At 38.2% G+C, this 15,326-nt stretch overlaps 1 protein-coding gene across 1 annotated transcript in view; it reads right to left on the bottom strand.

Annotated features, from left to right (window-relative positions):
- Nucleotides 1-15,326, bottom strand: part of MSRB3 (methionine sulfoxide reductase B3) — a 162,153-nt gene that overhangs the window by 77,354 nt on the left and 69,473 nt on the right. The window contains exon 5 of the mRNA XM_058557707.1: nt 3,827-3,855. Within this exon, the coding sequence (XP_058413690.1) occupies nt 3,827-3,855 (29 nt within the window). The remainder of the gene's footprint in view (nt 1-3,826; nt 3,856-15,326) is intronic.

The raw sequence follows: 15,326 nt of genomic DNA on the forward strand, positions 1-15,326 counted from the left end.
AAATGGGTCATTTTTAAGACATGTGCATGTTCTTGAAATTTGACTACATAGCCAACTCGGGTCTTTTCAGCAGTCCATCCTCTGCTTTCTCTTCCATTCCACTTGCCACTAGCATCTTTGCTGGCGGGTATGTACAGAAGGGCCAAGAGAGCATATATTTTGTTTTTTGTTTTTAACTTCCTCGGGACTTTGGTTAAATTAAAAAAAAAAAAAACTTGGTAGTGAAGGGAAAGAGTTAATGAAATTTCCAAAGGTGCCTAGCTTATTCAAGCAAAGTTTACACTTCAACCCTGTGCATGTTAACTTGTGATCCTGCCCATCCAGATGATAGAAAGCAAAGCCAGTAAGTTCCTTATTTAATTGGTTTGCATCCACACGCTGCCCTCCAGGGCTCTGTTTACACAGCCTATCATGCAATATGCTCCACAGTTCTCTGCCTCTTTCAAAAGCATGTTTCTCCTGAGATTTGATATATGGCTTTCATGTTTAATCACTACATTAAACTCAATGCTCTGCTTCCTCCAGCATCAACCAACTTCCCTTCTTGGGAGGTGGGGAGAAGAGCACAGTTTCTTGCTCCTTCTGAACATAAAAGGAAGTCTGTTTTACTCTATTAGTAAAATCGCCAACTACACACGATCGTAGGCAAGCAACACGAGTACATCAACTGGGAAACAGTATTAAAATAGAAATTTTAAAACTCCTTTAGAAATAAGGTAGGCTGAGTGTTCTCAGCTGGAAAAGCCGAAAACGTTAGGTGATTGAGTTATAAACCAAAAGAAACAGAGTTTAACCAGCATACAACTCAGTACATAGAGTTTACAGTGAGAGGGCAGCTAAACTTTTAATCAAATTAACCTTGAGGATAGAACATTCCTGGGGTTCTCAGATGAGAATTAACTCAGTGCCTCTGCCTTCTGGTTGAAGGTTTTCTTAACCTTCACCACAAAGAGAACTTTCAATGTCTCTTTAACTGAACATGGCCATGGTAATGCCACAATCCTTTTCATAAGAATCTGTAGGTGACCCAAATTTCTGAGATAGATGAAAACCTCAAAAAATTAACCGACCTCTTTCAATAAGTCAAGACAATCTATAATTTTTAAGTTTTAAAAATTACGGGAAATGTATGTATCTTACTTTAAAATATTTCAAGTGAAAAAAGAAAAGTGAAACAAATATGGCAAATTATGAACAACAGTAAAATCTAGATGATGGATATGTGGGCATTCATTATACTCTACTCTCTACTTCTATATATGGTTGAAATTTTTTTGAAACTTGTAAAAAAACACAAAGTTGTTTATGGATTTGCTTTTGTACAAAAAAGAACTGATACAATTTCGATAAGAAAAAATTTAAATCACTTTCTAGGCCGATCATTTTGGTATACATATATTCAACAACAGACCTTTTTTACCATATGCTGACAATGAAAACTCTCCTTCCTTCCTCCTGAATCTCTCTTTACAGCTTGAAACTCATTTACACAAACTGCAAATGTGGAATAAGTTCTGCATAAGTTGGGTTCTTTACTTGCAAAAAAAAAAAATTATACATATATATGTAATTTTACTTTGAAATCCTTTCCTTGATGGCTAGTCATTGACCATAGTATTTATTTTTTAAGCGTTTTTTTCCTTAGTAAGATTGGCATCTTCCTCCATTTGAAAATCTTACTTTGTCAGGAACACTGTTACAGCTGTATACAACATTAAACAGAGCTAGTTTACTTTCTGTATTTGATGAACAATAGAGAATCTGAACCTATTAAAATCATACATTTAATTGTTCCAATATGCTACCTTATTTCTAACCAAAATTTGCATGATATAGAATGCCAAAGAATACATTTCTAGCTTCCTTTGTCATGATTCCCTCATTTGACAGTAAGCTAAAAGAGCTTATAAGAAAAAATAATTACCTGTTTATTAATTTGAAACCATCTGAATTCTTTCCACAACATATTTAAATTCAAAATTAAAAGAATAAACAAACTTCTAATCAGTATTCCCCATAAGAGTTTTGAGAGGTCAGAACTCCGTAGTTTTCAAAGACAGGCAGATGTTCGCCATGACAGACATTAACAAAAAAAATCAGGACTTGGAAAAAATAAGAATCATGGACAAAATCTTTGGTCACAAGAGTGAAAGATGTATGCCAGTACAGATGTTATAACAATTTTAGTGATAAATACTAACCCACACTACAGGAATTTAGCAGCACACTTTAATTTGGATTTGAAAATTTAACATAAATTTTCTGACTTTGACAATAGCAGCCTAATATTTCAGTTTTGTACACTATTTCCAGGTTTTACCTTCAAAATGAACCTAGTAGACTTTTTCATTTTAAAAAGCTATATTCCAGATCTGGAGCCTAAAGCCAGTTTCTGATCTGATGTTTAGGCAATTAAACCAGATCATAACAAAGTGGGTTCTTAATAAATATTTGGCGACTGAATGGCAATGATAAAAAAACATGCAATTTTTATGTAAAAATTCATTCTCCATCAATTTTATTCATTTATTTTTTATTATACTTAAAGATTTTAACTATTAAAAAAAGACAAAGACTTTTCACCCTATTTTGAGTCACTTCCTATGAATCAATAAAAAAGTCAAATGGTAGACGCAATGCGACCATGCCTTCAGCCTCCACATAGTCAATACTATAAAACAGAATGTTCATCTTATACTATCACTGTCACACGTGATTCAGAAGCCCAAGAACACACAGAATGGAAAGATTTCTGGAATCATAGTTCTCAAATTAGGTGACACTGTTAACTTAAATTTACAAACTTCATATTTAAAGAGTCTCACCAAGTTGGAGAAATTCATAAAGCTATACAATAAAAGAAAGATAAAGCTTTTGCAGAAGAAAAGCATGTCGGCTCCTTAATACCACTATAAAGAATACATAGTCCTTAGCTCCTTTGTGAACATCATAAACAAAAACATTTTTTTAAGTAAAAATGTAATAGAATTCAAACCAGAGTAAGAATGTTACTTTTAAATTTAATAAGCGATATATTTTTCTGCAAGTTATTTTCTCCTGGAATTGAAAATTAATGTTTATTGATCTATTTACAGTTCACTAAAGGGCATAATTCATTTGTACCAAACATGAGGCAAATTTCTGTGCTTTCCTTGTAAACATCATCAGAAACTCTGAAGCATATAAATCTCAGCAAGTGACATAAAGACACAGTCAAACCTAAGGATTACATGGCTACATTCACGCTTAATGAGAAGAAAACATCTAAGGAGGCCGATATGCCACCATCTGTGAGAATGTAAATTTTGTCTTGATAGATACAAAATAATGGCTTAAGGTGACCTTGATTTTCCATTACCCCCTCAACAAAACCAATTTTAAAAAAACTAATAAGTCATAGACAAATTTCTATTTCTCTTGGCTAAAACTCTTTGTACTTTGCTGGATTAAATGTATCTACTACCCACATTTGATGACAAGTCACTTGCAGAGAATCTTCAGATTACTCAGGATGCTTTGTCCACTGAGAGAATAATATTCTATTTTGAGGAATGAGTATATACAACCCCCACCTCTGCTTTTAAAATGAAACTCTGCATATATGGAGCATTTAATGCTTATTGCAGAACTATCAAGAATCCCAAAGTGAACATCTCAAGTTATGAGTCCAAGCAGCCAATAGCCCTGCTTTGAGGTGGGGTTCATGTTTTGAAAAGAGGCTGCCTAGTCTGTTTAAAATCAAAATGGTTCTTGATCTGATGAATTACTCCTCAGAGAATAATGTAAATAAAATATACTCAGAATAACATTATTAATATAAACATACCTGAACCGGAGTCAAATTTGGTTTCTGACCTGCAAAGGGAAAGAAATTTTTTACATATGAAAGTTGCTTGTTAAAGAATAACTGTTATTTTTGGGGGGAGAAAAGATGCAATAGTTATAGATTTCAGTACATTGGTCAACAAGTAAAATAGCCTTTTAAGATGTAAATACATATTTATTTTAACCATTTCAAGTGCAAGCATTACCCTAGGTCCCCTAAACCTGCACATATCCATTGAGAGAGCACAGTATGGAAAAGACATTAACTTTTTAGCTTGTTTTTGAGAGAAAGAGGATAAATTATGTAAAAAAAAAAAAAGCACCCAATCTCTACAGACTAACTTGCTTCAGTAATATAATAAAGTAATAAAAAATTCAAATTTAAAATTATCTTCTTTACTTATTATTAAAGATTTTCAATTATTCAACACCAAGTAATTTTTCACTAAGTTCTTCACAGAGTAAATGAACCTAGTAACCCCATACATTTACTAAGAAGGAGAAAAAAAATCTGAGCCCTTGTGGGAACATTATGTTTTAGATATAGGTTAATACTGGTTGTAAATTCAGAAGCCTTTGAAGCTCTCAGTTCGGCTGTGGGAAAACTTCTGTTGGGTAATTACTCTCAAGATGCTGCTGATGTGCTGTCAAGCAGAATTAACCCTGTGACTAGGCCCAGCTACACAAGCTACTATAAGACAGCATTGTCTATATCTAGCTCTCAAACCAATTAGCGGGCATGCTCCAGCCGGATTTATATCACACATTAACAATCAATAGTATATATGCTCACAGCTGCCACAGCAAGATACAAGAACCGACCAGCAGGAGTCCTGTTAAAGGATGTTACATTGACAGAGAAGTTTTTTTTTTTCCTGGGGAAATGTAGTTAACTAAGTGGGAAAGGAGATTTCTTTGAAATTATGCCAGGGTACCAAAGCACTTTGGGAAGCGGTGGATTTTTTTTAACGTAAATTAGCTTTGAGAGAAGTCATCAAAGGGGGGAGGGGGAAGGATAAGCAAGAAGCAGCTTCCTCTGTCATAAAAATTCATCTTCTCAAACATCCCCAAATAAAGTTTCACCTGATGCTTAAACAAAGCCAATAATTGTAAAAACAAAACTGATTATTACAACCATGGTTATCATAACCACCACTGTAACCTAGGTCCACATTTTTTCCAAGCCCTGGCCCCACCCAGTCCTCATCTCCATCCTTCTCTTACATGTCCCTGACTCCTCTTTCAAGGTGCAAACCCATTGTCACTTTTTGTCCTCTCTCCTGTCCTGGAAAGCCTTGCCCTGCACCTTCTTCTTAGTTTCCAGCATCCCTGAGCATAACTCTGAACGACACTCCTGCTGGTGTCCCCATGCGCCCTCCTCACCAGACTGTGCCTCATGAACCTCTGAGGCCATAGTGCCTACCGAGTGCCTGGTGTTTGTACTCAACAGCTGTCTGTTGAAGGAAACTTCTGCCTCCACACACATCCTTATCTCCTTCTTACCCGCGTGAGAGGTGTTCTTCCTTCTGTCTAAGGTTCCCTCCACTTATGTCCTAAAATGCATTCTCTCATCTGCCCTGAAACCAGGCTGGATCAATTACTCCTTCTCTCTGCCATGTCTGGGTCCCCACAGGTTCCTCCTCCCTTCTGCAGAGAAGTGCTCCAGAATTCAATAAATGCCCTCCCTCAAATCTGTGCCCTACCCTTGTTATCCTCTTTGTTCCTGGCTTTACAAACAAGTTTCTTGAAAGGATAGATTGTATCCTACACTGTATGCCTTCCTTTCCTGACCTCCCAACATGTTCTCTCTTTGAACCACCAGGATCTGTCCTTGCTAAGGTTCATCAGTGGAGTCCTAATGCTAAATCCCAAAGCCCTATGCCAGTCCCTCCATCACTAAACCTCTCTCCAACGAACACCACCACCTGAATGTCGCACTGAAACCTCAAATGCCACATGTGCTAAGGTGAATTCATTTTCTTTTCCTTTAAATATACTTCTGCTCTCTTCCCTATCATTGAAGTTGGAAATCATGACGTTATTCTAGTTTTTTTCTGCACCTCCAATATCTGATTAGTCACCAGGACCTGTTCAATCTACGATGTTCCCTCCTCTCCATCCTCACTCTTACCATCTTGAGGCCTATTTTTGGCTCAATAATCTCATAACCAGTAGCCCCCTCTCCCTCCCGATCCATAATCTAATCAGCTGCCAGATGTTTTCAAAACACTAATCCGATCACATTACCACCATCCCAACAACTAGAGTAGAGTTGTCCAAACTTAGGTTACAAGCTGACCCATTAGTGGATTATTAAATTAATTTGGTGAATTACACCCAGTATTTTTTAAAAACTAAAATAGAACAGAAAAGAAGACAGAATGCACTTCACATACTGACAGTATGTGCAGTTTTGTGCAACTTTTAGGTATATGTACATGCATTTGTATTTGTGCGTATGTGTGTGCATGTTCACACATGTGTGTACTGGGCAGTACTACCCTTACAAGTGAGCACGAAGCCTCTGCTCCAGCCTTCCTCTGCCTGTGCCCTCCTCTCCACCAGGCAAGGGGTCCCCTCTTGTATCTGAAGCTCCAAGTACCAGGGTCGCCAGCATTCTCTACCAAAACAGCCCACATGGGCCCTTTCTTCAGGTCCAGTTGTGCTGCCCCCGGAGAGGGGGGCCAAAGGCTGTTACTTGAGGGAGGGAGCTTGGACCTGAGGCAGAAGGAAGGGGACAGATAGGGCAGGGCAAGATGCTTTCCTTACGCTCCCCGTTCCTGCTCAGAGAATCCTTAATTCCAACCCTCCTGGGAGAGTGGGGAGCCAGAAGCACCTAGGGACCAGAGAGTACCCCTTGGACCAGACTGGTGTGGCTCAATGGCCTTGGAACTCAGTGCCTGGCTAGTGGGCATAGGGAAGGGGTGAGGGGCAGGAGCACAGGGCTTCTGGCAGGAGATAAAGAGCCCCTCCCCAGTAAAGAAGGAAGGAGAGGAGGTGTTTCTCTGAAGGATTCCATGGCCACTGGAGAGAAGGTTGAGGGAGCCCCACCCCCCCCCACTCCTCCCACTTGACCGAGTTGCTGCTGTCCCAGCATCTCCCCAGGGTGAATAACAGTCTTTTGGTGGAAGACAAAATTAATTTTAAATTTGCATTCTTATCAGTTATTTGGTATCAATGGTTTTACACACAGTTTTCCTTCTTTTGGTTTAAGGTATATTTGCCAAGGTAGGTTGGTATATCCTTTCTAACAGTTCATTGCCTTGATTTATAACTTTTAAATAATTAGCTATATTGTATCCCCATTTGTCCTCTTGCTCAGGCCTTGCAAATGTTAGGGCCAGGCTTGGTATTAAGTCATCACGTAAAAAGATATGTCCTAACTATGGGTCATAGACAAAAAAGTTTGAAAGTTACTAACCTCGCGACATCCAGTCCACACTCCTCTGCATGGGGAGTGAGGGGCCCACCATGATCAGCTCTGCAGCTCCCCCTTCTCTAACCCACACTGTACCCTTCCCTCTCACCAAATCGAACTATTGCCATATTTTTTCACAGTTTGCATCCAGTATCCTCGGCCTAGAATCCCTTCCGGCAGCTCATCACTGACAAACCTTTACTCAACTATCAAGACTCACCTCAGTCCTGTCAGCACCCTGCCTGCCCCATCGCCTCCCAGAGCTCCTTGCTCGCCCTCGGTTACTGCACGGGTGAGGCCTGCATGGCAATCCCATACCGTGTGGCCCTGACACTAAGCCCAGCGAGGTGAAGCTGGCTCTTAGCCTTCTTTATATTCCCAACACTTAACGCAGCACCTGGCACTGAAGAATTATTAAAAACTTGTAGTAGGAATTAACACACACACAAATGAATCTGTAAATTAACAGAAAGCCAAAACAAGATACAGTGATCAAAAACTGGATAAAATGCCTCTTTTGAGATACAAAAAGTCATATCCGAAAATTTTTATTCCTCAGACCATCTTATCTTCTCCAGGGATAGCTGGTCAATATGTAAAACATACACATAGAGTACAGAGAAAACATCTTCACAAACTAATTAATGACCTTAGGTATCAGTTTAAAAAAAAAAGAACATTTTCAGAATTCTCAAACACAGTAAAGAACCTTCCAAAAAAATACAACTACTCTATTAATAATTAAAACATAATAAGAGAAGTTAATACTATCAGTTTGGGGGGTAGGGAAATTGGTCCTATAGGATAAATTAATTTGGATTTCTGTCAGATTTTACATACACACAGGGACACAAAGGCCTCCTCCATCATACTATGGATGGTGACCATCTCTACTCACAAATCCTCTTTAAGAAAGTAAGTAAAATAGAGATAGGAACAATGGCAAGTGTGGAAGAGGAATTCACATGTAGCAGAGATTGTACAAGAAAGGCAAAGAGGGCTGTCCATTCACTCACTCCAAACGCATTTCTCAGGTGCTTCTCTTCAGTAGTCTACTTAGGTGTTAGACGGTGGGGATACGAAAATGTACAAAGGAACGTTACGTGGGTACAAGATGCACAGATATAATCGTGTCTCCATGGACACCCATTCTACCCCGTGATTACATACTTACATCTAAGCTTAAAGCTATTCAACCAGTTCTTCTGGCAATCGCCAAAATATGGTGAACACAGCACAGACTGCTGCTGTCTTCCAACATCCATTCTCCCTTCTTTAATTTTAGAAATAGAATCTCTGAGTTTTAGATGGGCACATGGCTGCCTGGGTAACACAATTTTTCCACAATATTTCCCACCTCTTTTGTAGTTTGTTGTGACCATGTAAGTTCTTGCCAAAAGAATGCAAGCAGAAGTGATGTGTATAACATCTGAGTTATGCCCTTAAAGGGAATGATTGCACCCTTCCCCTCTTCCTCTTCTTCCCACTGGCTGGAATGTAGATGTGATTCCAGGAGCTAAAGCAGTCATTCTTAGATCATGAGAGAGAAGCTGATATTAGAGCAACAGCCTTTGGCCACCCCTTGGGCTGAAGATGCAGACACACTGGTAGCACCATATGAATCCCAAACCGTTACTATGGTGAAGCCACTATTATTTTGGAGTCTTGTCAGAGCAGTCATAACAATAATGCCACATTAATAAAGGCTTAAACTAGAACTTCCAAATTTTTAAACCTAGAAAGTTTTTATGACATTAAAAACCATAAAAGGTAGATGCTAGGAGAATTTAAGTATCATTATTGCTTTTTAAATAATTAAAAGATATAATATATACATTCTTTTGATAATAGAGTTGCAGATTTTCAAAAGAGGGCAGTTTTAGTCATTAGTTAGAGTCCTATAGTCCTAGGCAAATTTATAAAACTACTAAAAATCTATAAAACTACCAGTGTCCATGAAAGTTCTGTGTGTACTGAAGTCAAAAGCCTTTTTATTTTATTACTTTTTAAAATTTTATTATCTCTTATGAGGAAGCCACAAAGTCTCAGAGAACATTGCTTTTTGCTTAATGTTCCATTGTATTAAAAATTTAAACATAGGAACCACGTAAGTATGAACTACAGGTTAATAAAATGTTTCAGACACCATGGAGAAGAGTGAGGGTGCTGTTCTTACGCCAACTGTAGATTCTAGCTGCAGAAAATTATTAGAAGGAAGCAGCAGGAGTGACAGACTGGTTTTTGCCTATAAACACATTACATATGGCAACTCTATACCAAGGATACTCTAGGACAATCCAAGCCAAATAACCTGTCCTGTTGTTCCCTTAAAGCACAGAAAATTTTCAGAAATTCCAATATTTCAGGATCCTACTTATAAGTCTAAGAATTTCTTCTTCCCTCTCCAAGTAACTCAAAGGCCTTCATCAGCCCAGAGGCTAGTAACAATGGCAGTGAATATTTACACATCTTCTTTCAGTTACATAAACATAGTAACTTCCTGTGCTAGGAATGCTCCCTCCTCCTCCTCTCACCCACTCCAGCATCTCTTAACCCCTCTGCCTACTGAACTTCTAAAACTTTCTCCACATTTTGCTGAATTATCAATTCTCTGAAGAGGAGTGGCCAGACCAGATTAAATCCCTTTACTGTATATTTTGATAGCACCAGCCGCTCCTTCTTTGCACTCATCCGAGTTGCAATCCTGCTCTGTTCATGTGGTTATATGATCACACTAAGAGTTCAATAATTGTGTCAGACACTATTTGTTGCCTATCTAACCGTCAGTATTCCTTTTCCCTGATAACAGAATTCCAATTTTTGAAGGTGCTAAAAATATGTCCACCCCAAGAATGAATCACCACTAGGCCAAGCCAACTGGGGCAATCCTATTCTGCTTTGTCAGTGACTGGTTCAAGGATAGGCATGTACCCAGTTCTAAGCAGTGAGAGGTACGGGGAAGTCTGCTGGGGATACTTCTTGGAAAGGTTTTTCTCCAAGAAAAGGTCAGGGGTGATTTAGGGAGAAGGTTCTTTTTCTACTCTCTCCCTGTTTCTTGCCTTTTAAGTTATTATGTAAGGATATGACACTGAGAACTGCTGTAGCAAGCTGGTGACCATGAGGGGAAGGCCAAGAGAACCACAGAAATGCCAGCCCAGAACTCCGATATAATTCCAATTCCAGGACAGCCTTTCTCTAGAGTTCTTGCTGAGTTAGTTCATCAAGTCGGGCATTGCTGGCCCCTTTACTTGGATATTTCTGTTACTTTTAACCCAATGTATTCTAACTGATATTGTTACCATGGCATTAGGAGGTTATGAGCTATCTACTTATTGTGTGTAAAACTTAGGCCTCCATATTATATTTTGATGATAATGATGCTATAAATACAAAAGACAGAAAAATACACAGAAAGAAAAAATATGAATTTAAATGTTTAGACATATTAGCTACCACAACTAAAAACTGAGAAAAAGATACAAATAAAAGGTGCCCATTACATGCTTAATCTTTTTCTAAACTTAAACATATAAATCAAAAATTCAGAAATTTAGAAATTGAGATAATCAGGAGCAAAAGAGCAGCAGAGTCCCTCCCACGTTGCTTGAAGATGCCTTACGTGAGGCATTAATGAGAACATTCAGGTTTCGTTTCCATGAGGCACCTACAAAGAGTCTGTTTACTGACAGACTCTTCCACTGGGCACTGCAACACACTGCGGGGAACACACCTGTGTAAATTCCTGCTCCCCGCGGGCACACTTCTGCTTCCACTGGTACTGGTGTTTTTGTTTTTGTTTTCCTTTTAACCAGGCCCTGGCCCTTTCACCGGGATCACTGGCCCCCTGATACGCTGGAGACTTTATTCAGCAGAGTGGTATCGTCTATTTAACACTGAGGTAACAATAGTGGAAAAGGCAGCCAATGGAGACAGACAGACTCGAGCCCAGTCCCAGGTCTTCCGCTTTCTACCCCATGACCACTCTAACTCTCAGTTTCACTATCTATAGAATGAGAGTTATAGTTACCTTTTAAAATTTTTGTGTGGATTAAAGGAGATGATACTATCAAGTGCCTAGGGCAGGCTCTGGCACATACGAGAAGTTGAGTATAAGGTAGGTTTTATCGAAGCTATGACACTAAGGAAAGTTTACCTGTGGCTACAAGTACAACCAGCAATATTTTAGCTATAAAAAACAATACTATATTATAAAAAGAAAGAATGTATTACTCTAGTTGAGGTCTTACTTGGGGTGCAATTTTAATATGAGGGTCCAAATATGTAGAAAAAAATAAGAGAGAATAGTATAAAAATAACTGAAGAAACTGGAAATATTTAAGAGGGAAGGCTAACGGAAAATAATACAAATGACCTGATTACACAATATAGAAAAGGAATCTTATTTGTCCTTGAAACACAAATAAAACATTCTGTCACTAAAATAGTTGCACAATGCACTCAAGAGCATACTGGAACAAGAATCAGGAAACCTGGATTCCAGTTCAGGAACCAGGGCAAGTAATTTATTTGTGAGCCCCATTTTCCTCATTAGTAAAATGAGGCATTTGAAATAAATCAATGTTTAGCCACACAAACTATCCCACGGAGAGGTAAGCTGTCTAAATTTTTTATGCAGCTCCCAAGAAGGAAGAAAAGGGGAGGGGGAAGGGAGAGAACAGAGGAGAAGTGAGTGTGAGGTGATAAAAATTTGCATATATAGAATTCGAACCTATAGATGGATAAGACTGAAAAAGACAGATAATTCTTAAGGCCATTTTTGGCTCCCAGGTTCTACAATTCTCTAGGTCATATTGATAACTGCCTTCTTTGAATTCCAACATCATTTCCCAACTGTATGATTTATAACACTTAATCATATGTTTCCTCTAAAATAATTTTTCTTGTGTATAAATATATCTCTAGAGAGAATAAAGCTTTTAGAGTAAAGATCCTTTAGCCATTGAGAATAAATTCAAAATGCTAAAGAAAACAGTGCTAAGGAGAATAGAGCCTACTTCATGTTACGAGCTAAACTGTGTGCTCCCAAAATTCATAAGCTGAAGTTTTAACCCCTAGTACCTAAGAAAGTGACTGTATTTGGAAATAGGGTTTTTAAAGAGGTAATTAAGTTAAAATGAAGTCATTCAAGTGGGTCCTAATCCAATAGGACTGGTGTCCTTATGAGAAAAGGAAATTAGGACACAGACAGACACAGAAGGAAAACCATATGAAGACACAGAGTGAAGACAGCCATCCACAAGCCAAGGAGAGAGGCCTCAGAAGAAACCAACCCTTCTGACATCTTGATCTCAGCCTTCCAGCCTCCAGAACTGTAAGACGCTAAATTTCTGTTGTTTAAGCCCCTGTCTGTGGTCCCTTGTTATAGCAGCCCTAGCAGACTAATACACTTCATTTCTTCCTCAGTCAGATATTCAGCAACCTCAAACCTCCAATAAAAGCCAAAAACCTAGACATTAGCTGGAAATAAAAATGTCTACAGCTCTTATACACTTTAACCCATTCTATGTACAAAATATATTTGATTTCTCTATTCTCCCTCACTATTTTTAATCATACTCTGCCACAGTGCTTTATCTGCATTTTGACCACTGGGCAGCTGCTTCTGCAAACCACATCATAGAGACCACCAGTAGGCATACCATAAGATTCTGATCAATGGGCTCTTTGTCTCTTCATATCGCTGTGGAAGAATGTTTCCAATGGTTCTGCCTGGTCCTTTCACACTAGCGTTGTGTACATACTTGTCATGTGCTCTCTGGGGGATGAGGCAGACTTGGGAGGTAGTAAAATTTACTGGCCTACATCAGTTTTACACATAATATTTGTTTTCTTATTTTCCCTGGAAATTTTCATTTCTACTTTAGGTTGTAATCAGAAATACAACAATATAAGTTGTGGCTAGCAGGTTAGTGCTAGACACAATAATTGGCAGATCCTAAAATTTTAGAGAGACAACAAAAGAAACTCAAACAAGAGCAATCCAGAGTTGACTGGTGTAGAGGCAAAGACTCTGGACACCTCAAGAGCCTCTGCAGATGTCAAGCGGAGATGAAATGATAAAGCAGGATCATCTGCTACACTTTACAGAACTCTATAGGAATTCTTTAAAGGGACAAGCAGAGCCCAATGTAGCTCCTTAGAGCCTAATTGCACCATTGTTTGATAACACAGTTTAATTATTAATATTAATAATGATAGCTACAAGTCATGAAAGTAATCATTTAATTATGCTGTTTAGTAAGAAATGGAAGTATATTACTTAGACAGGATTATATTTTAAAAATCATTAGTTAATAATTTTATGGTTAAAATAGATGTTTTGGTTGTCTAGAGAATACGTTTATCCAAAGCCCCTCATTTTCTAGATATCACTGTACACAAACAGAAGATGCAACACAAAATTAGGAAGAGAAAAACATAAATTAAGAATAAAGAGACCATGGAGAAAAGATCTGATTTCCAGTCTTAAGTCTGCTCCCTGTTTCTACAAAGCCCTGAAAAAGTCATTTAGATCTTAAAAAGTCAGTTGTGTTTTTTATTTGTAAAGTAAGGATAATATCTGCTACTCCATGCAGTTTTTTTGAGAACAAAATGAATAATGGTTGAAGCACAAGAAAATGTTATATGAATGAATTTTCCTTGAGAATTTTAGGATTATACAATTCAATAATTAAATTGAATACAGAAACTCATTTTCATGAGAATCTTAAATTCATTCATTATTTCACTTAAAAATTTAGCATTTCTAGTTAGAGATTTTAAAACCCAGCCTAAGAAATGCAAATCAAAACAACACTAAGATGTTACCTCACGCCCCTTAGAATGCCTATAATCACCAAGACAAAAAACAGCAAATGTTGGGGAAGATGTGGAGAAACAGGAACCCTCATACACAGCTGGTGGGAATGCAAACTGGGTGCAGCCTCTGTGGAAAACGGTATGGAGATTCCTCAAAGAATTAAAAATAGAGATGCCCTATGATCCAGCTATCCCACTACTGGGAATCTATCCAATGAACCTGAAATTAACAATCCAAAGAGGCTTATGCCCTCCTATGATCATTGCAGCATTATTGACTATAGCCAAGAAGTGGAAGCAACCTAAGTGTCCCTCGACTGATGATTGGATCAAGAAGATGTGGTATATATATACAATGGAATACTACTCAGCCATAAAAAAAGACAAAATCGTCCCATTTGCAACAACATGGATGGGCCTGGAGGGTATTATGTTAAGTGAAATAAGCCAGAAAGAGACAGACAAACACTGTATGATCTCACTCATATGCGGAATATAAACCAACACATGGACAGAGAAAACTGTATTGTGATTACCAGGGGCAATGGGGTTGGGGGGTGGGCACAAGGGATGAAGAGAGACATATATATATGGTGATGGACAAACAAAAATGTACAACCCAAAATTTCACAATGTTATAAACTATTAAAACATCAATTAAAAAAAAAAACAGCCTAAGGCAAACTTTCAAGAGCAAAATGGATGAGAAAGTCATTGATTCCTTTTTCCATTCATCCATTATACATAGATATTGGGCACTGACCATATATAAGTACTGTTCTAAGCTCTGGGATATAGCAGAGACTAAGACAGACCAGGTTCCTGCTCTCATGGAGCTCACATTCTGGTAAAGAGAGTCAGATAGCAAACAACTACAAAAATTAGATTATTTCAGATAGAGGCTGAAGTAGAGTGCCTTCTGTAATAAAATCTAGAGAGTAAGGGGATAGAGAGTTCCTGGGGTGGGGCTGGGGGAACTATTTTAAATAAAGTGGTTAGGTATATGCTTTAGGAGGAGGGGACATTTCAACTGACACCTAAAGAATGAGAAGAAGCCCACATGCAATGTGGGTGCAAAATGGAATCTTTGGTAGAGATTCCAAAGGAAAGGGCAAAAGCAAAAACCCAAGCTTGCTATGAAGAAGAAAGAGAGGAGAAGAAGGGGGAGAAGAAGAGGGAGGAGAAGAAGAAAAAAAAGGGGCGAATAAAGGCCAACATATCTAGAAAGAAGTGAATGAAAGACAGAATGGTAAGAGATGAAGTC

The sequence above is a fragment of the Diceros bicornis genome, chromosome 17, assembly GCF_020826845.1.
Source record: "Diceros bicornis minor isolate mBicDic1 chromosome 17, mDicBic1.mat.cur, whole genome shotgun sequence".
NCBI lineage: Eukaryota > Metazoa > Chordata > Mammalia > Perissodactyla > Rhinocerotidae > Diceros > Diceros bicornis.